The sequence below is a fragment of the Tarenaya hassleriana genome, unplaced genomic scaffold, assembly GCF_000463585.1.
Source record: "Tarenaya hassleriana unplaced genomic scaffold, ASM46358v1 Cleome12, whole genome shotgun sequence".
Lineage (NCBI taxonomy): Eukaryota > Viridiplantae > Streptophyta > Magnoliopsida > Brassicales > Cleomaceae > Tarenaya > Tarenaya hassleriana.
The window spans coordinates 2,788,420-2,805,760 of record NW_010962392.1 but is presented as its reverse complement, the minus strand read 5'-3'; the positions used below and the strand labels follow the sequence as shown (position 1 = coordinate 2,805,760).

Sequence of the window (17,341 nt, the reverse complement as noted above, 5' to 3'; positions counted from 1 at the left end):
CTCTTTCCGGTGGGGGTTTCGTTTTCGAACAAAGCCGCGACATCTGAACATGCTTGACTTCCGCCTTTGTGTTCTCTCATCGCTTCCGCTCTTTTTCCGTGTTTTACATCTATGCCCCTATTCTTTTCTGCTCTCTCCCTTTTGTCCCACATACTTTCTCGCTTGTCAAAATGTCACTACCACTTTAGTAAAGGAGTACAAAAATAAAATATCGGGGTCTTTTTAAAAAGTAGAAGATGGGTTCGAAAGGTCTGAACTACCCCTCAACTTTGATCATGTTCTCAATAATACCCCTCTACTACTGGATATGGGCCTCTAGACACACTAAAATGGGCCGATAATTCTCTTGGATATGGAGCCCAGAAAAGCCAGCCTTAAATTCCCACCACATCCATTTTCGCCGCGCCCAGACTTCCTCGACGATGGCGACTGTGGAGAATGACGAAAACACCCTCGGTAAACCGCCCAACCCGGAGCCCCCTGCCGTTTCTTCTCCGGCGGAGCCGAAGCCGCTGTCGAAAAACGCCCAGAAGAAGCTTCTGAAACAGAAGAGGTACGAGGCGAAGAAAGCTGAGAAAAAGGCGCAGGCGAAGGAGCTGAAGAAGCAGGAGGTGGAGAGGAAGCGGAAGGAATGGCAGGAAACCCTAACGAATGCTACGGAGGAGGAGAAGTTAAAGCTCATAGAGTCGAGGCAGAATCTTCGGAGAGAGAGAATGGAGAAGAGATCGGAGGACAGGGAGAGGAAGATCGAGCGGCTGACACAGGCCAAGGAGACCGGCCAAAACGTGGTCGTAGATCTTGAGTTTGCCCACCTCATGTCCGACTCCGAGATTCACAGCCTCGTTCAACAGGTTATTCGCTGTCTTTCAGTTAGTTGAATGTAGAATTTCATCAGTGCGTTTGACTTGGTATCCCACGAACTTTTAAGCGACGAAAGTCTTGTTCTATTGATGGTTTTTGCACCTGTGGTGGGTATTTCTTCGTTGATGCTATTGACGGAACATGCAGACTGTATTATGCTCTATGTGCTTGCGCTTTCTCACACATCCTTACTTCTGTCTGAAGAAATGATCTGCATCTATAGCTTTTACGGCGTTCAATTGATGAAAGTCTCATTCTTTTAACAGATTTTTGCATCAGTGAGTATTGCTTGTTGTCGACACGCTTTTTGTTCCGTGGATGGAAGTCTTGTTTATCAGAAGAATTTTGCCTCCATGTCATTTGTCGTTTGCTGATTTGTTTTTTTTCTCAAAGTCTTGCGGAATTGACGAAGACATTTATGATTTCTAACAACAATGAAGGTATTGATTGGTGAACTTGGCTGGTGAAACACACAGATTATGTATTGTTACGCGATGAATGGAAGGAGTGCATGCCCTTGTCATCTATGGCTGACAGGGTGCAGAGGACAAATAGACACTCGTTTGCAGAAGCTACCAGGTTTTGATAAGTGGATGATTGAGAAGGAAGATCGATCTTACGTCGAGGTCATGGCAGATCAGAAAGAGAATCTGGTGTACCTTACAGCCGATTCTGAGACGATTTTGGATGAACTTGACCCAAAGAAAATCTACATAGTTGGAGGCTTAGTGGATCGAAACCGGTTCAAAGGGATAACGATGCAGAAAGCTCAAGAACAGGGCATCGAAACTGCTAAACTTCCGATCGCGGACTATTTGAAAATGTCGAGCTCTCAGGTATCTACACAACTTGCTATAGTCCTCTATTGTTTGTGAATGATTTATGAAATCAAAATTTTGCAGTAAAGATGTCAAACAAGTTTAGTTCAATGGTCGAAACATGTTTTGATGTGTTATAGTCTTTAATGAATATAAATGGGTCATTTACAGGCCAATTGACCAATCTTAGCAACAGATTTCTTATGTGACATCATTTTTTTTTCTCTAGAATGAAATAAAAGGTTGTTCAATTTCTTGTTTTGCAACTTTCTGTAGCCACAAAATGGTTATGGACTGCATATAGATTATAGAGGTAGAAGGCCACCATGTCCTCAATCGCTTTGAGACATTAAGAACCTAGGTCTAAATCTAACTTGGTTGTTTCTTGATGGTTTATCACAAATGTTACTAAGCACCAGAAGTTATCTCTTGCGTGTCTTGACTTTCGTGAGATTTATGTAAAAAAGCAAGATCCAACCTCAGATTTGGCATTTTTTTTTTGGGGGGGGAGTAGGTCCTCACTGTGAACCAAGTTGTTGAGATACTCATGAAGTTTCTAGAAACCAAGGACTGGAAAACTTCGTTCTTTGCGGTGATTCCACAAAGAAAAAGATGTGAATCGGATGCCGAAGAAGGTTCAAAACGTGAACTTGACTGTGAAGAACATAGGGGGAAGGAAGGTACTGACAATGAATGCGGGGAGAAATATGAACCTCCAGAGAGCAAAAAGGTATGCATTGAAGTTCCTCCTGAGCGAAGCTAGACAGAGTCATTCATTCATGAGATCGCATCTACTTGTCCTTTGTACTGACTGACCTTCTGGATATGAGAAATGAAGGTCTCCAAGTTAGTACTCTTTATGTTATTCTCTTTGCATTGCCAATTTCACCGTCAGTTCCTACTACTGTCTTCATTGTCACAGCCCATGCTCAAGCCGAGCCGTGGGGTCGACGTGAATTGTTAGAGTAGATTGATTCTGCACAAACGAAGAGGTTTTAAAACTCTGCCCTTGTGCTACTTTTTCTGCTCATGCGGGTCCGTCTTAGTATTAAGAACTTTGCTGGTGAACCCAAAAGAAAGTTGAGGTTTCCTGCCCTTGCGCTTGTGAGATGGTTACCACACCACGATGGTGGGTGGTACAGAACGCAGGATTTGTTCGGTTTTGGCTGCAAATCGGTTTGCTTCCGATTTTTTTTAAAAAAATTAGATGTTTTTGAGAATTTTTTGATTTTTTGAGTTTTTTTAAAATTCGGTTTGGTTCGATTCCAAAGAATTCGATTTGCTAAAAAGAAATACCTGTTTGAAAATTTTTAGACAGTTCTATTTATAAAAAAAAATACTGTAATTTTTAATTCGTTACGGTGTGATTCTCAAATCGAACCGAAACCTCCATCCCCTAGAAAGAAGATGTGAAAGACCTCTATAGTTTAAAGATTTTGGAGTTGGAGTTGAAGGATTGGTTGACAAATTATTATTCTTATTATATTATTGCGTTGGGAATGTTCTCGGTTCAACTAAACCCCTCGCTGACTCAACCCACTTGACCGTGCGCCACGTGGCCTTCTGATTGTTAACCAAACCACAAACCACAAACCACAAAATACAACACGTTGTACAAGAAAAAGCTTACGTCCGCTGCACTTGGATACACGGTTGGGGGTAGGCTTGACAGCAGAAACGCTCAAATATACAAATATTCCAGCTCCTAATCTTCCTTCCTACCAATATTAATTTCATTTTTTCTTACTGTTGATTTCCAAAATGTAATTTGAGAATTAAATGTCGCAGTTATTTCGAAGGACAACAAAAAAAAAAAGCAATTTAGAGTCGGCTGTTGAATAAGTCAGACGTGAGGTTTAGGTCTGGCTATATATTGTATTGTATTATATTATATTTATATGTCTACGGTCGTCATACGATTCACGACGCCATGCCATTTAGAGCTCCAACCCTCAAACCACGCAAAAGGTTTCTCCTTAAATCCATCATCTCTCGTTGTTCCGCTGCGCGTACATAGTACATACACATAATATATAAAAGCAGCCTTTCCTCCAAGGGCATTCTCGTAGTCGTCATCATGCATGGGTTCTTCTTGTTATTCTTGGTGCTCTTCACTTTGGGAGGCGCAGTTTCGGAGAGGCAATGGAGCCGAAGGGAGATGGTAGCGATGGCAGGCTACGGGGAAGAAAAGCTTTCGTCGGTGGTGGTCACCGGCACCCTTCTCTGCTCCGACCATCCTCTCTCCTTCCCCATCCCAGTTCCAGGTCACCTCCCGTCCCTTTTACCATCTTTCAATCCTTGTAGCTTGATTCTTTCTCCAGCTTAGACATGCCCAAGTTCTAAGCTTTTTACACAACCAAACGAATTTATATATACACCTATATTAACGTTTCCAATTGAACTTTGGCAGGCGCCACCGTCGCCATCAAGTGCCAGACCGGAGTCAAAAGGAGGTCAAGATGGATCAAAACTGTTACAGATGAGCTCGGAGAATTCGTGATGGATCTTCCTTCCCACCTCCACGGCATTCCGGACATGGGAAAGACATGTTTGGTCAAACCAGTTCATGTGCCAAAACCCTACAAGTGCCATCCATCAGCGTCCAAGAAGCATAGAGGTCTAAAGCTTGTTTCGTCCAGCAATGGCTTCCGCATGTATACGACAGGCAAGATCAGGTTACAGAAAGATTGATGGGGCGTGAAGAGCGTGCGGTCTTCCCCACTCATTTAGCTGGCGCTTCAGTCACAAAATCCGAGTTGAGAGATGATCGTGGTTCTACAGACCGTCTACTCGATTGTGTGTATGCCACTTCTTATGTACAACAATTAATACCGAAACCAAATCAAGTGCAAAGCTCTGAGCATTTCACATTCTAGTCGACTGAACCTTCATAGCTAACTTGGCGATTGATCAGTGGGTGACTCAGGGAACTGACAGATTATTGCATCAATTGCATCCTGTACGTTGCTCTGCAACAAAAGAAAAGCCTTTTGTGTTGAGTGTAGGTTGTTCATGGCCTGCAGCTTCCCTCTTTGCTTTCTGCTATACATTATTAGAGCCTACAGGACTGAAACATTTGGTCATGATTGTGGGGAATGGGAATCCAAGCAGAACAAGTAGCCATTGCTCTCCCCTTCCACAGCAGAAACAATGCACCATGGCTTCCAGCACTTAGCCTGTAATTACTATCATACCCCTTCACTAACACTTCATTCACAGCTGACGCCACTGACGAACTCACTTCACGTTGCATAAACCCAGCCATCATCATTCTCATCCTCCATTTTCCCAGTAACTCGTGTCTTTCCACTCTTTCTCCTCCCTCGCACGCTATCATGTTCACTATATCTCTGGCCACGCACTGTTCCTCCGCTCTTATCCTCTCTTTATCTTCCCGTGGCCGCCTCCCCGCATCTATCGACTCGAACATCGCTGTGTAGTTAATCCATTGTCTCCACAAACCGCGATAGAAATGGCAATGTGTTTGTATTCAACTCTTGCTCTATCAGTGTTACTATTTTCGGAGAGAGGCTCTTCACTAGCTGTAATACTCTGTCTCTGTGATTGTGAATGCTCACGCTTTCGTCAGGCATGTGGTGCAGCACATACGGAAAATTCACAGCAATGGCGAACCCGGGTTTGATCTCAAGATGATGTCCTCGTTGAACCTCGCACCCAGACACGATCCCATCTTGGAACTCAAATGGCACTCCACATGACTCCGCAACCCTTGACAGCTTCTCGCCCACCAAGCTGAGCCCTCCACCACATGCATAATTGGACTGTGAATCGTCCAGACCTGTCAGACATAGCAACGGTGGTCCTCCTGGCCGTTTCGCCAGTTCCTGGATGAGAAACACGTACTGTGTTCCTTGTGCAATCTGGAAATCAATAATGTGGATTCTAGGCTCGCCAGCCATAGCTTCCAAGATTGCAGCATTCGCAGACGCGTATGCAAACTTCCAGTAGGGGCAGATTTCATAGAGAACGCTCATGTAAGACATCAGTTCTCTTCCTGTCGGTTCTTTGCATTTCAGAGCTTTGTATATGTTACTTCCGGAGCCTTCGAGCCTTGCCCTCAGCCCTTCAAGCATGTAAGCCCCTAACCGTTGGATCGGGTCGCCTGAGACAGATACCATTTGGTCCAAAACATCAATGCAACCAAATGCTGTAGCAATATCCCCGTTTGAGACCGCCCGAGCAGCCTCGATCAGCACTTCTTTCAAGTCCAACTGTGGGGTCAAGGCCAAGAGTTCATCCCAGCTCCAAGAATTTGTAGCCCCAGGGCTGAAATCCAGCAAGTCAGAAACTTTTGATCACCACTAGTCAGGGAGAATTCAGGTTCTCGAATCTTGTTCTTGAACGCAGCTTCATCGTAGGTGTAAGAAGATGACCCACTCAAAGGTGATCCAGACACGTTGTCAAGGGACAGACGTACATCCGAGAGGCACGACATAGAAGCTTGTGGAGAGAAAGGGCTCTGGCTAGACGAGACACTCACTGAGGGCGAATCATATGCAGGAAGAATACCAGAGGATTCAAGAGTGAAGATCGTCTCTTTGTCGGAAAACACGTTATTGTCCGTAACTTGGAACTGGGATGAACAGTTGAGTTGGGGATACAACATGGTCAACCCAGCCTCAGTCTGATGCTTATGAGACAAGAACGCCAGCAATACGTAGCACCACAGCCATTATCCTCCTGTTAGTCAATGAACGATGGGCCTGTTTCCCAGTCATTGCAAAGGCGAACAATGAAATTCATATTCATTTTTAATTTTTTTTCTCTTTTTCTAAAGACTGAGCATCAGTTCACAGAACAACCACAAACACTAAGATAAGTGAATGTAGAAGGGAATCGAAATCCTAAATAAGGGTTTTGCCACCAGATTTAGCAAGAAACCTAAATGATACACCCAAAATATTGGGCATCTAAGCAAAATTACCAAAACAAAAAGGACATGGGATAGAAAGACGAGCGTCCCTTACACACAAATCTAATGGCCGAACCAAACCAGAGAATCAGAACCTTCGGAAAATCAGATGAAACCAACAAAGAAGGAATATTGGAACACCGAAACTCGTGGGGATAGAAGAAAGAACGAAAAACATTTGATTCAGACACAACAAAAGAGGGGAGAAAAAAGAAACAAAAACAGGAGGAAAATTCAAAAACGCACCCTTGTCGGAGATGAGATTGCAGCTGCTGGAAAATCAAAATCTGAGAGAATCTCGTCTCCGTGAGGTGCCCAGTTTGTTCCTCCGATACGAGGTGACTTCGGAATATAATTAAATAATCTGATGATGACCATCGCGGGAGTAAATGGCCCCTCTCTTTCCGCTTATTTACGTAAACACCACTCCGAAGTCTGACCTTTTGACTTTTGGACGACAGTCCAAGATGAACTTTTTGAAGTACACAATTCCGAAAGTGGTTTTGGGTCTTTGGGAAGGGAAATCAAATGGAGCTCTTTTTATCTTGCCTCCGGGAGAGTGAATCTATCCATCTATATATACATTTATATATATATATGGGGAAGGGAATCAAACTATTTTTATATTGCCTTTAAGAGAGTGAATCTACCAAGCTATCTATCTATATATATATATATATAGCTTTTTCCAATATCCATTTCATAAAAATAAAGTATTTCTACATAAATTACTTGGTAGTTTGTTATTTTTTTTTATAATGCATACTTAATACCACAACCAAAGAATCATTTTCTGGTTAAGAAGAAAACTTCATTCAATTTAATCTTTTTTTCTCAATAATTGAATATACTCAATTGTCAAGAGAAAAAAACGACTATCCAATCCATTGTATATAAAAGTTCTTTGGGAGAGATTTCAATTTTTTGCATATCATAGTGTAGTATATTATGAATTATGAATCCTATGATATAATATTACATCTATCCTGATTTTGGGGGATATGGATCCTATGTGATGTGGGTGGGTTCAGGGGTGACACGTGGCAGTGCCTCCTCTATCCAGGACCTATGGGGGGAAAAACCATGGGAGGTCGAAGACGAGAAAGCCCCTACAGCGTTTCGATGGCATTACCATAAATAAAAGGGAATAACGAGGGGGGGAATTTAAGTCGTAGAAGTGGACAAAGCCTAGGCCGCGTTTCTTCTGTTGCCTGGAAGAAGAAAACGGGCCCATCCATACTCAGACACACGTGTTGATATTCTCTTCAAAGCCCCACAAATCTATACAAGTATTACTTTAATCCCCATCATTTTAAATATTTACAATTTACCCTATTTAGAAATAACCCTCTCCCTCTCCCTCTCTCTCAATATTAAATATTTTAATGAGAGCATAAATCGAAGTAATGAATGATGAACATTCAACAGTTTAGATGTAATGATTAGCATATCTCACTTTACATAGAGCAAAACCATTAAAGCAGATAAAAAAGTAAATAAATCAGAGGGGGAAGATTAGAATTTAGAAGCGTAGGGTATAAACTTTAAAGATTTAGATGCATAAATAAAAGCACAATTTCATATATCAGATTAGGCAAAATATCCAAAATACTCTCCTGCTAAAACTATTTCTGCACATAACCTCCTCTAAATGTGACACGTGATCAAAATAACGATATGGTCATATGACGGTCACATTGGTTACAACGATAAAATTTTGATGATTTCACCAAATGATTAGTGTGATATGTAAGGTGTGATCATGGTGACTTGGTGTGATCACCATAAATTTAACGTCAAATGTGACCATCATGTAACCATACAGTTATTATGGTCACATATTCACATCTAGAAAAGGGTATGTGTAGAAGTAGTTTTAGCATAAAGAGGGTATTTTGGATAATGACCTATCTAATTACCTCCTCGTCAAACTAAGTTAATACCAAAAGTGAAAAGTAAAAAAAAACATTAATTATCGGATACCCTGATTTTTTTTTGGAATATTGGGCTTCATCTTCGTCGTTTTTGAAAAAATATCATCTCATTTTTGTGAAGTTTAGTACTCAGTTCGGACAACCGTCACTGAATTCAATAGTCATTTATATATGATACCCGTATAGTCTAGGATACTGCCCTATTCAAACAAAATACGAACTCAAATCTGTAGTCCAGATTTTTGGTCTCATCGTTATATAACGAGTAACGTGTTTTGAATACGGATATCCAAAAAATCGCAGATTTCAAGTATCGGCATCCACCCCAACATTTCATATTTGTCTTAAGCTTGACAAAAAGTGGTGATTGCACTCAGACTCTTCCAAATCATGTACCGAGAAAAACCCACATCTCCCACACAAGACCAGCTCTTCTTCTTCACGTAAAAACTAAAAAGCCCACATCCATTTAAAACAGAGGGGTTATCGTACAATATGGCTTGAATTAATTTTTTTAAATATAAAGCAGTCTTGAGAGCGGATACTACACACCAAATGGAGTACACTCATGCAGAGAATGGACAAAAGTCGAGTTGAAGCACTTAGAAGAGTCGGTGACTCATTGGCTTTCTGTACGAACCTTTGCGCTCCTCTGACCAACGAGTTGGCTTCGCCATTGGTTTGGGGGCATGGCTACAATCTGAACTCTTTGAAAGCTTCTTGCTTTTTGAACTCAACTTGTTTTCATCTGCCGTCGTTACGGTGCTGCTCCCTGATCCTGAGTATCTCTCCTCTGGTGGTGATTCATATCCCGTTTTCTCCAACCCCTGCAAGGAAATTCTCTCTATTTATGGACTTTCTCTGTTTTTGCCATTTTTTTTACTTAAGAATGGCAATACTACCTTGGACTTTGTCTTGGCATAGGGGGTTAGGCAGGGATTCAGATCTTCAAGAGACAAGCCATCTGGGCTCCCTGGGTTTTCCGAGCCACCTGAGCTGAAGTCCTGATCCACATTCATCACAAGCATTGCTATCAGCATTATAAAACCTTAGTAATAGCTTGAAATTCTATAGTACGTTTGGGTTACCAGTGAATCAGAAGTCTCCCCGCGATCATACGAGGATGTGTGATCTAGGGAGTTGCTACTGTGTTGGTAACAGGCTCCTGAAGAGTACTTATTTGCCTTCACCTGGCAAGTAAGTTCTTTAAGGTCAGAATAAAAATCTACTGAGCTATATACCGTGGAGCTATACTGCTATGTGTATGCACCACATAACTTTAGAAGCTTTAGATGCAATACTCATTAACCTGTTAACTCAATTGAGCGAAAGAAACAAAGATAGAGTACCTCAGCAAGGTCTTCTGCAAGGCATTGGAGCTGGCCAGTGAGGGAAGTGACCTGCTTTTGAAGGTTTGGAATGATCTGCCTTGCCTGCTTCAGCTCTGAGCCCTGTCTCTCCAGAAGATCTTGAAGCTGACTGTTCATCACATCCGGAAACAGAATTGCACTCTTCAGTGATTTTATCTCCTCCCTTTGCTTAAGACACAGATCCTTCAACTTCTCCACCTGCGCAAAAACCCCACATGAAACTTGAAACTTTCTACTATTTAAGTCCCAGTCCCACCAACATTTGTCATGTAATAACTTTCAGGGTTTTTCTACCACTTTATTCTTCATTTCATTCAGCCTCAACACCATAACAGTTTCCGTTACAATGTCCAAATCCAGGGCCAATTCACGGAACATGACATCGTATCTATCATACAACAAGCATAAACAGAGTAACAACATATTTTTGCAAGTAGAAAATCTCGCTCATCCATTGACATTTTTCTACTTGCAAGGACCATCCACATAATCAAAGGTTAAAGGAAAATTACTGAATTTAGAAAGTCATTGATGATAATTCCAAATCAAACATACAACGGATATAAACTCGTTTTCTAGTTGGGCGGACCATCTATTATGTAACTTCATGACCCATACATATAATCAAGAATGTGAGAAAATTCACTGAGATATAATCAGGATTGGCTTTGTTCCACAGATCCATGGGGCATAATATCATATTCAGCACAAACAAACCCTAGACAGAGCTGAAAGTTCATAAAAGGGGAAAAAAAAGTCACCTCACGGTTCTTCTCTTCAAGCTGCAGCTTTAGCTCGGCCACCTGGATCTCGTGCTCCTTGTTCGTGTTCAGGAGCTCCCTCTCGCTTCTCAGGACCATAGCCAGAGTCCTCGTGTTCCCCTTGGCCTCCGTCAACGCCTTCCCCTCCTTCTTCACCTTCTCCGTTTTTCCGAACAGCTTCCTCTGGAATGCGCCGAAGCCGTTTCTGCCTCCTACTGTTTCCCTCGCCGTTCTCTTCAGATCCACCGCTATCGCATCAGATGGGATTATGATCTTGTTCTTGGGATTAGATTTCTTAATCTCCATCAGCTTCTTCACCATGGACGTGATATTTCCAGGATTATCGGCCTTGACGGCTTTAGCTGTTGTAGTTAAGACGGAAGGTTTGGATTTGACGATGGCACGCGAGGAAGACGGCTTGTTTGGCTTGAACTCGGAGGAGGAAGATGGATCGGAGTGGATTGAAGAGGTTGTAGATGATCGAGAGTCGTACGAATTGTAACGGTATGCCATTTTCTGGTCGGGAAGCGGATAATTCCTTCCTTCCGATTCCGACCACAAGATGAAACTGAAGAAATGAATTGTGGGACTCGGTGATTTGAATTTGGGGAGAGAGAGAAAGCGGAGGGAATTTACGTCGTTATTCGGACAGTGTGGGGCCCCCTCTTTATTTCAAATTGCGCCCAATGTTCTTAATGGGCCTTTTCATGGGCCTACTGTCATATTTTGGACCAACAAATTATCGGGGAAACTGAAATTGTTCCGTACAAAAAAGCAACCAAACCAAACTTGCTATATTTAGGCATCAGCTTTTCTGGTCAAATCCCTAACATACCCTCGTGTCGTATGACAAATGACAGAAACTTTTGTTTGGTCCACAGAAACCAATAATAATAATAATAATAATAATAATAATAATAATTGTATCAAATTGTAATTAAACGGACATGACAAATGAATACAAGTGTGCATAAATGGGTGGTACATATCATGTGATTGCACAAGCAATCCCTTCTGTCCATTATGTATTAACCTTAATTTTAATATTTAGAAAGTTTAATTATATGTAATACTAGTAATCTTATATTGTAATTGAATATTTGATGAACCATCCCCATCCCATGTGCACTTGATTCCCCCAGCTTTTCGAATTTTTGGTGGAATTAATAATAATAATAAAAAGTTTAAATTATTCCTGTGGTTATCACACATGTTTATAAAATTTCATATATAATGACGATAGACAATGATGATGCCCGATAATTGAGATATATATATATATATATAAAAGAAAATGTATATGAAAATGGCGTGTTTATGCAAAGGTTCGTTTTATTACATAAAAATGTGCAGAGAATTACAAGACTGCCATCGGCTCTCTAGACGGGAGAGACGACAGCCAAACATTCCACGTAATAAAACAAACGTACGAACATCTCGATTCCTTTTCCCTTCCATCTCTTCTGTTCTGCTGCACAAAATCCATCCATTTCATACATACGGCTATTTTGCTCCATCCCAAAATAAAAACAGTAATTATATTGGAAAATTTTTTAAGAGAGAGAGAGAGGCCATCGCAGAGATCGAGAGAGGAAAAGGTGGGCCTCTCGCCCTCTTATTAATGTTTCCTCTCGAATCTTAGATTTCAATATCACTTTCCTCACCTGGGTTTCTTTAATCTGGTATGTATTCTCTTTGATCTTCCCTCTTCTGATTTTTGTCTCATTCCATTTCTTGTTGATCGACTCCGGCTGTTGTTTCGCCTTGCTTTGTTTCTCTCCAGGATTCCAGGATCGTGGGTCGATCGGTCGCCTGATCGATTCGCGGAATCCCATCACGATCCAGGTCTTCTTATTCATAGATACAGCCGCCGAAGCTCCCGAATTTTTTTCTTACAAGGTCTGTTAGATTCGTTTCATCAGCATTATGATGTTCTGTCTAATGATTTATTCGAACATGCCTTTGGATTTGATTCTTGATATGCGATGTTTTCAGTTAGATCGAGACGGTGATTGTTTTTTTTTTTTATGAACGAGAATCCATGAACTGCATATATACATCCATGTACTTGTACTAAAACCTGTTAGTTACTTCCTAACTTGGAGTCATTTACAGAATGGAAATGGATTCATGTAAGCTATTCATCGGTGGGATATCTTGGGAGACAAATGAAGATCGTCTCCGTGAGTATTTTCAGAATTTTGGTGAGGTTTTAGAAGCGGTGATCATGAAGGATCGAGCCACTGGTCGTGCCCGTGGATTCGGCTTCGTTGTTTTCGCAGACCCAAATATTGCTGAGAGAGTTGTCTTGCAGAAGCACATGATTAATGGTAAAACTGTAAGTTCAATCTCTCTTAACCCTTGGAATGTCCAATCTTATCCTATGGATTTCTGATTTTTTTTCAATGATCATTGTCCTATCCTCCAGTTGCTTCATCTAGAGGTTGCTGCTCCTGAAAGCAAAGTCTCTTTCTTTAGGTATTTCGGTTTTAGGACATATTATTGGTTACAATATCATATTCAATGTAACCAAGCATTAAAGAAAACGAAAGAGAGGACATTCTGAGAAACATCGCTGCTAATGTTGCCATCTTTCACAAAAGTATCATAGTCAGCTTGGAAGTCAAGCTCCTTTGTTAAACCCAAGTCTAGATTTCTTAGTTTGGTCGTTTTATTATGTAAGATCACTATCCAGTGCTTGGTCTCGGCTGGTGGCTGTTATTCTGCAGTTTCACCAGCTGTCACGGTTGCTCAATTGTCTGGTTCATCTCTCATCATGATTTCGGCAATGTCTTTAGGTCCGAGGAGAAGAAAGCGGGCCGCTATAAACTTTTCTCCTTGTCATTGGAGTGATCCTGAATCAGATTAATTATACTTTCTTGTTGAAGATTTGAGATGCAACTTAAGCTGATTCTAATTTATATTTGTCAAGTTTCGTTGATTCTAGTGATTTCTCTGTGTTTGTAGGTTGAGGCGAAGAAGGCAGTTCCAAGAGATGAACACACAATCTTGAACAAAAGCAACAGCAGCGTACAAGGATCGCCAGGCCCAGCAAACACCAAAAAGATATTCGTAGGAGGCTTAGCCTCATCCGTGACAGAGGCAGACTTCAAGAAATACTTTGCTCAGTTCGGGACAATCACGGATGTCGTAGTGATGTATGACCACAGAACTCAGCGTCCAAGAGGCTTTGGGTTCATCACATATGATTCGGAGGATGCTGTGGATAAAGTGCTGCAGAGGGCATTCCATGAGCTTAATGGTAAGATGGTCGAGGTCAAACTGGCTGTTCCTAAGGAAATGTCACCTAGCCCTAACAGGAACCAAATGAATGTAAATAACTTGGGCAGCAGTAGAATCAGTATGCTGCTCAATGAGTATGCTCAAGGATTTAATCCAATCATTGGATATGGGGTAAAACCTGAAGGTCGATACAGTCCAGCACCAGTTAATAGGGCTGGGTTCTCTCCTTTTGGCCACGGGTACGGGATCGAGTTGAATTTTGAGGCAAACCCTAATCAAAATTATGCTCCTGTTTCCAATGGAGGCTTTGGACGGCCATATAACCCTGCATACTCAGCAAGTATTGGCAGGTATGGAAGTCCTGGTGAGTGTGCTGGAGGGAACGGTGAGGTCCTAAACCCAGCAAAGAGAAATCATATCTGGGGTCTCGGTTACGGTTTAAATGGGAACTCGGGAAAGCCGTTGGTGGGCAGCATTGGTGAGAACTGGGGAACAACAGCTCGTTCGGGCAGCAGAAACCTGGAATATAATAGCAATGGATATGGTGGAAACAATGGTGTAGGATTAGAAACCAGCTCCAGCAATGGGGTTCCCCTTGGGGATTACAGCTCTATGGTTGAAGAAGGTGGTGTGAGTGCGTTTGAGCTTGGGTTTGGGTTTGGGTTTGGGATGGGACCATCGGGGGTTATGCGGAGAGGACAGGGTCTTGCATCGGCTGGTGCCGTTTGACCAGCAACAGCAATGCTACCAAACGCAGGCACGTTATTCTCTTCTTCCTTGATGCAAAAGAAATAGTTTGTATTTGATATGTGATATATATATGTGTGTATGTGTATGTATATGTTGCAGGGGCTGCAGTGAATTTGGTGGTCGCAGAGAAGATTTTAGAGAGGAAATTCGTTTGTTATGAGCTTTTTTGAGTTTTAAAACTTTCATTGTTTCTTCTATAAGAAAACGAAAACAGAAAAAAAAAAAAAATTGGGATTTTGATTTATTGAAAAGTTGGAAATGTAAAGCAACGGTATAAAAGAGATACGGAAGCAGACAATGAAGATATTATTATTTTTTTTATTTATTGGGTTTGGTTTGCTTGTCCCTTTTAATTACGAGGATATGGCGATTGGCGGCTAAATTATGGCAAAATAGAAAATAAGTTGCTATTAAGCCCTAAACCTTCCTTGTGCTTTTATTTATTAATCGTTCTTCCAAGCAAAGCATTCGTTGAGCCGCATGATTGTTTAGAACCTCTCGGTGACTCGGAGGCTTCTGCTCCGTATACGACGTCGTTCGGTAGACTGGTTGCCTCTCCTTAATCGAGATCTCCGAAAGGAAGAGGAGAGAAAGGGGAAGGTATGGCAGGAAGATTGAGCGGCGTAGCGTCACGGATCATGGGCGGAAACGGCGTTATCGCCCGATCCGTCGGTTCTTCTATTCGCCTACGAGCCGGAATGGGCCTCCCCGTCGGCAAACACATCGTCCCCGACAAGCCCGTCAGTTTCTATCAATCATTGATTCCCTCGATTTTTTGTATCGATACTAGAATACCTCTGATCTACATCTGGATTCTCGTTTTTCTTCATCTTTGTTCAGCTTCCGGTTAACGACGAACTTGTCTGGGACAACGGCACCGCCTTCCCTGAACCTTGCGTTGATCGGATTGCTGATACCGTCGGAAAGGTACGGTTTTATTCTTTGCGCGCTTTCTTGTGTGTTTCGGAGAATTAGAATCATAGCGGCAATTGGTTGAGCAGTATGAAGCATTGGGATGGTTGTGTGGAGGTCTAGGGTTCTTTGCCACTCTGGGTCTGGCCGCTGTGTGGAACGACAAGGCTTCCAAGATTCCATTCGTAAGTCAACTTGCGTTTCAAAGATTTTCTGACTGCAAGCAGATTATGATACATTCTGCATTAAGCTTAGGAATCACAAAAGATTAGACCATCAAACAGTCTTAATTTGTTGAACAAAGTAGGGCATAAATGCTAGGCTAGCTGTGTATGCATGGAGGGAAACATGACGCTGCCCCAGCAGCTAAACATGGTTATTGCTAAGCGTGGAGTATATATAGTTTACCCTAAACCTGAAACAAAACAGAGGTTTGATTGGGCATACACCAGTTAATTGGATGCCAAATTTGTATATGTCCTTCAAACCAAAAAAAACACAGATTGACCTGTACAGTATGGTATAAGTCATGCAGCCTCCGACTAATTGGTGGCCGATATTGATGCTTTTGTGGATAGTTATGTCAGCTGTAGTATTAATTAGCAATTGTTAGTGTTTTGGATGTGTGTGTGTGTGTGTGTTTTTTTTTATAGAACATGAGGTGTCTTGAATGACGTTCAAGTGTGAAGTGGAACCTTTAATCTTTGCACATTCAGACTAATCCTCGTTCGTCCCGGATCAGCCCACTAAGCAATAAAGGATTGACCTAAAAGATTGCTCTAGGGACAAAGATGTGTGTGTGTTTTAAATTAAACGGACTGACTCATTGGCTTCTGTCTGTCTATGGCGATGCAGACACCGAAAGTTTACCCGTATGACAACCTGAGGGTTGAGCTGGGTGGAGAGCCTTAGAAGCATCTCCCTCACAATGAAGACTTGTGCTTTGAACATATATATAGACGAAGAATAAAAGGGTCTTTCCTTTCCTTGTCATCCCATTTCCAAACTCTGTGTGCTCTTCTTTGTTTGTTTCTTCTGCCGCCGGTCTCAGAAGAGAAGATACGTATCGCACATTGCTTCTGCATCGTACTACTATTACTATGCATTGGATTCCCACAACTCACGATTTGCTGCCGTGCTCCTAGATCTATGAGTTCGCTTCAGATTTTTGTTTGCCCTAAGTTTCGGAAATAAGCATTTTTCTTTTATATTCTCCAAGTTTTCAGAATTTTTTTTTCAGCGCCATTTCTGAAATGAATTCAGTGGATTATTCTTTATTATTATTGGTCCAAAGCGTATGTAAGAGAAAATTCAGTAGATAGACCGCATCATGTAGATGTCGAATTTCGATACGGTTCTGATCCAGACTAACTGTTTGCGTGACGACGACTTTATAACTTAGAATAATAAAATAATTTTACCTCGTAAACTTGATGAGTTTTAGTGGGGACAGGTCCCCCATACGTGTTTCCACCTCACCGGAACGGAATGTAACTTATAAATTAAAAACATTCTATTATTAAAAAAATTAATAATAATTTAAGGTTCTAAGAAGATGATTAACAATTTAACAGGTCACAACAGCAATCCTATCATGGGATGTCTTACAATGAGTGTAATGATTGATCTTAACTTGGTGGATTGGCTTCGTGTCATCCTCCTATTGGCCCTCCTCCTCCCAATTGATCGGACCTCCTGCGACAAATGATTTTTTTTTTATTGATCATTACATACATATCTATATTCTATGTGCGATATA

The 17,341-nt window shown here is 41.6% G+C and overlaps 6 protein-coding genes across 7 annotated transcripts; 4 read left to right on the top strand and 2 right to left on the bottom strand.

Annotated features, from left to right (window-relative positions):
* The first annotated feature begins 406 nt into the window (after window positions 1-406).
* LOC104806738 (tRNA (guanine(9)-N1)-methyltransferase) lies at window positions 407-2,583 on the top strand. The gene is made up of 3 exons (XM_010531772.1): window positions 407-851; window positions 1,338-1,697; window positions 2,194-2,583. Exons 1-3 carry the CDS (start codon window positions 423-425, stop codon window positions 2,440-2,442), a joined length of 1,038 nt encoding a protein of 345 aa, XP_010530074.1. The 5' UTR covers window positions 407-422; the 3' UTR covers window positions 2,443-2,583.
* A 754-nt stretch (window positions 2,584-3,337) lies between these two features.
* Window positions 3,338-4,701, top strand: LOC104806736. The gene is made up of 2 exons (XM_010531769.2): window positions 3,338-3,943; window positions 4,090-4,701. The coding sequence occupies exons 1-2, from the start codon at window positions 3,757-3,759 to the stop codon at window positions 4,368-4,370; spliced, it is 468 nt and encodes a 155-aa protein (XP_010530071.1). The 5' UTR covers window positions 3,338-3,756; the 3' UTR covers window positions 4,371-4,701.
* An 8-nt stretch (window positions 4,702-4,709) lies between these two features.
* Window positions 4,710-6,965, bottom strand: LOC104806737 (scarecrow-like protein 13). The gene is given in 4 exon segments (XM_010531770.1): window positions 4,710-5,121; window positions 5,123-5,994; window positions 5,997-6,403; window positions 6,859-6,965. Coding segments are annotated over 3 exon segments (1,572 nt in total). The 5' UTR covers window positions 6,307-6,403; window positions 6,859-6,965; the 3' UTR covers window positions 4,710-4,731.
* A 1,896-nt stretch (window positions 6,966-8,861) lies between these two features.
* LOC104806735 lies at window positions 8,862-11,278 on the bottom strand. Its single transcript, XM_010531768.2, has 5 exons — window positions 10,678-11,278; window positions 9,896-10,114; window positions 9,635-9,736; window positions 9,449-9,550; window positions 8,862-9,373 (listed from the first exon to the last, which is right to left on the bottom strand). The coding sequence occupies exons 1-5, from the start codon at window positions 11,188-11,190 to the stop codon at window positions 9,149-9,151; spliced, it is 1,161 nt and encodes a 386-aa protein (XP_010530070.1). The 5' UTR covers window positions 11,191-11,278; the 3' UTR covers window positions 8,862-9,148.
* A 756-nt stretch (window positions 11,279-12,034) lies between these two features.
* On the top strand, window positions 12,035-14,993 carry LOC104806733 (heterogeneous nuclear ribonucleoprotein 1). 2 transcript variants are annotated; one of them, XM_010531767.2, is made up of 5 exons: window positions 12,035-12,275; window positions 12,461-12,576; window positions 12,793-13,015; window positions 13,645-14,677; window positions 14,770-14,993. In XM_010531767.2, exons 3-4 carry the CDS (start codon window positions 12,794-12,796, stop codon window positions 14,647-14,649), a joined length of 1,227 nt encoding a protein of 408 aa, XP_010530069.1. In that variant the 5' UTR covers window positions 12,035-12,275; window positions 12,461-12,576; window position 12,793; the 3' UTR covers window positions 14,650-14,677; window positions 14,770-14,993. The 2 variants fall into 2 exon arrangements, with proteins under 2 accessions (XP_010530069.1, XP_010530068.1); XM_010531766.2 differs by having other exon boundaries at window positions 12,035-12,359.
* A 140-nt stretch (window positions 14,994-15,133) lies between these two features.
* LOC104806732 (NADH dehydrogenase [ubiquinone] 1 beta subcomplex subunit 8, mitochondrial) lies at window positions 15,134-16,859 on the top strand. The gene is made up of 4 exons (XM_010531765.1): window positions 15,134-15,410; window positions 15,511-15,597; window positions 15,672-15,767; window positions 16,438-16,859. Exons 1-4 carry the CDS (start codon window positions 15,273-15,275, stop codon window positions 16,492-16,494), a joined length of 378 nt encoding a protein of 125 aa, XP_010530067.1. The 5' UTR covers window positions 15,134-15,272; the 3' UTR covers window positions 16,495-16,859.
* The last annotated feature ends 482 nt before the right edge of the window (window positions 16,860-17,341 follow it).

Excerpts from the sequence above, each read along its gene's own strand:
- LOC104806738 (XM_010531772.1), top strand. The coding sequence starts at position 423 with ATGGCGACTGTGGAGAATGACGAAAACACCCTCGGTAAACCGCCCAAC. Across the intron at positions 852-1,337 it reads TTCACAGCCTCGTTCAACAG|ATTATGTATTGTTACGCGAT; the intron begins GTTATTCGCTGT and ends TGAAACACACAG. Across the intron at positions 1,698-2,193 it reads TGAAAATGTCGAGCTCTCAG|GTCCTCACTGTGAACCAAGT; the intron begins GTATCTACACAA and ends GGGGGGGAGTAG.
- LOC104806736 (XM_010531769.2), top strand. The coding sequence starts at position 3,757 with ATGCATGGGTTCTTCTTGTTATTCTTGGTGCTCTTCACTTTGGGAGGC. Across the intron at positions 3,944-4,089 it reads CTTCCCCATCCCAGTTCCAG|GCGCCACCGTCGCCATCAAG; the intron begins GTCACCTCCCGT and ends GAACTTTGGCAG.
- LOC104806735 (XM_010531768.2), bottom strand. The coding sequence starts at position 11,190 with ATGGCATACCGTTACAATTCGTACGACTCTCGATCATCTACAACCTCT. Across the intron at positions 10,115-10,677 it reads TTGAAGAGAAGAACCGTGAG|GTGGAGAAGTTGAAGGATCT; the intron begins GTGACTTTTTTT and ends GTTTTTGCGCAG. Across the intron at positions 9,374-9,448 it reads ATGCCAAGACAAAGTCCAAG|GGGTTGGAGAAAACGGGATA; the intron begins GTAGTATTGCCA and ends ATTTCCTTGCAG.
- LOC104806733 (XM_010531767.2), top strand. The coding sequence starts at position 12,794 with ATGGAAATGGATTCATGTAAGCTATTCATCGGTGGGATATCTTGGGAG. Across the intron at positions 13,016-13,644 it reads ACATGATTAATGGTAAAACT|GTTGAGGCGAAGAAGGCAGT; the intron begins GTAAGTTCAATC and ends CTGTGTTTGTAG.
- LOC104806732 (XM_010531765.1), top strand. The coding sequence starts at position 15,273 with ATGGCAGGAAGATTGAGCGGCGTAGCGTCACGGATCATGGGCGGAAAC. Across the intron at positions 15,411-15,510 it reads ACATCGTCCCCGACAAGCCC|CTTCCGGTTAACGACGAACT; the intron begins GTCAGTTTCTAT and ends ATCTTTGTTCAG. Across the intron at positions 15,768-16,437 it reads AGGCTTCCAAGATTCCATTC|ACACCGAAAGTTTACCCGTA; the intron begins GTAAGTCAACTT and ends ATGGCGATGCAG.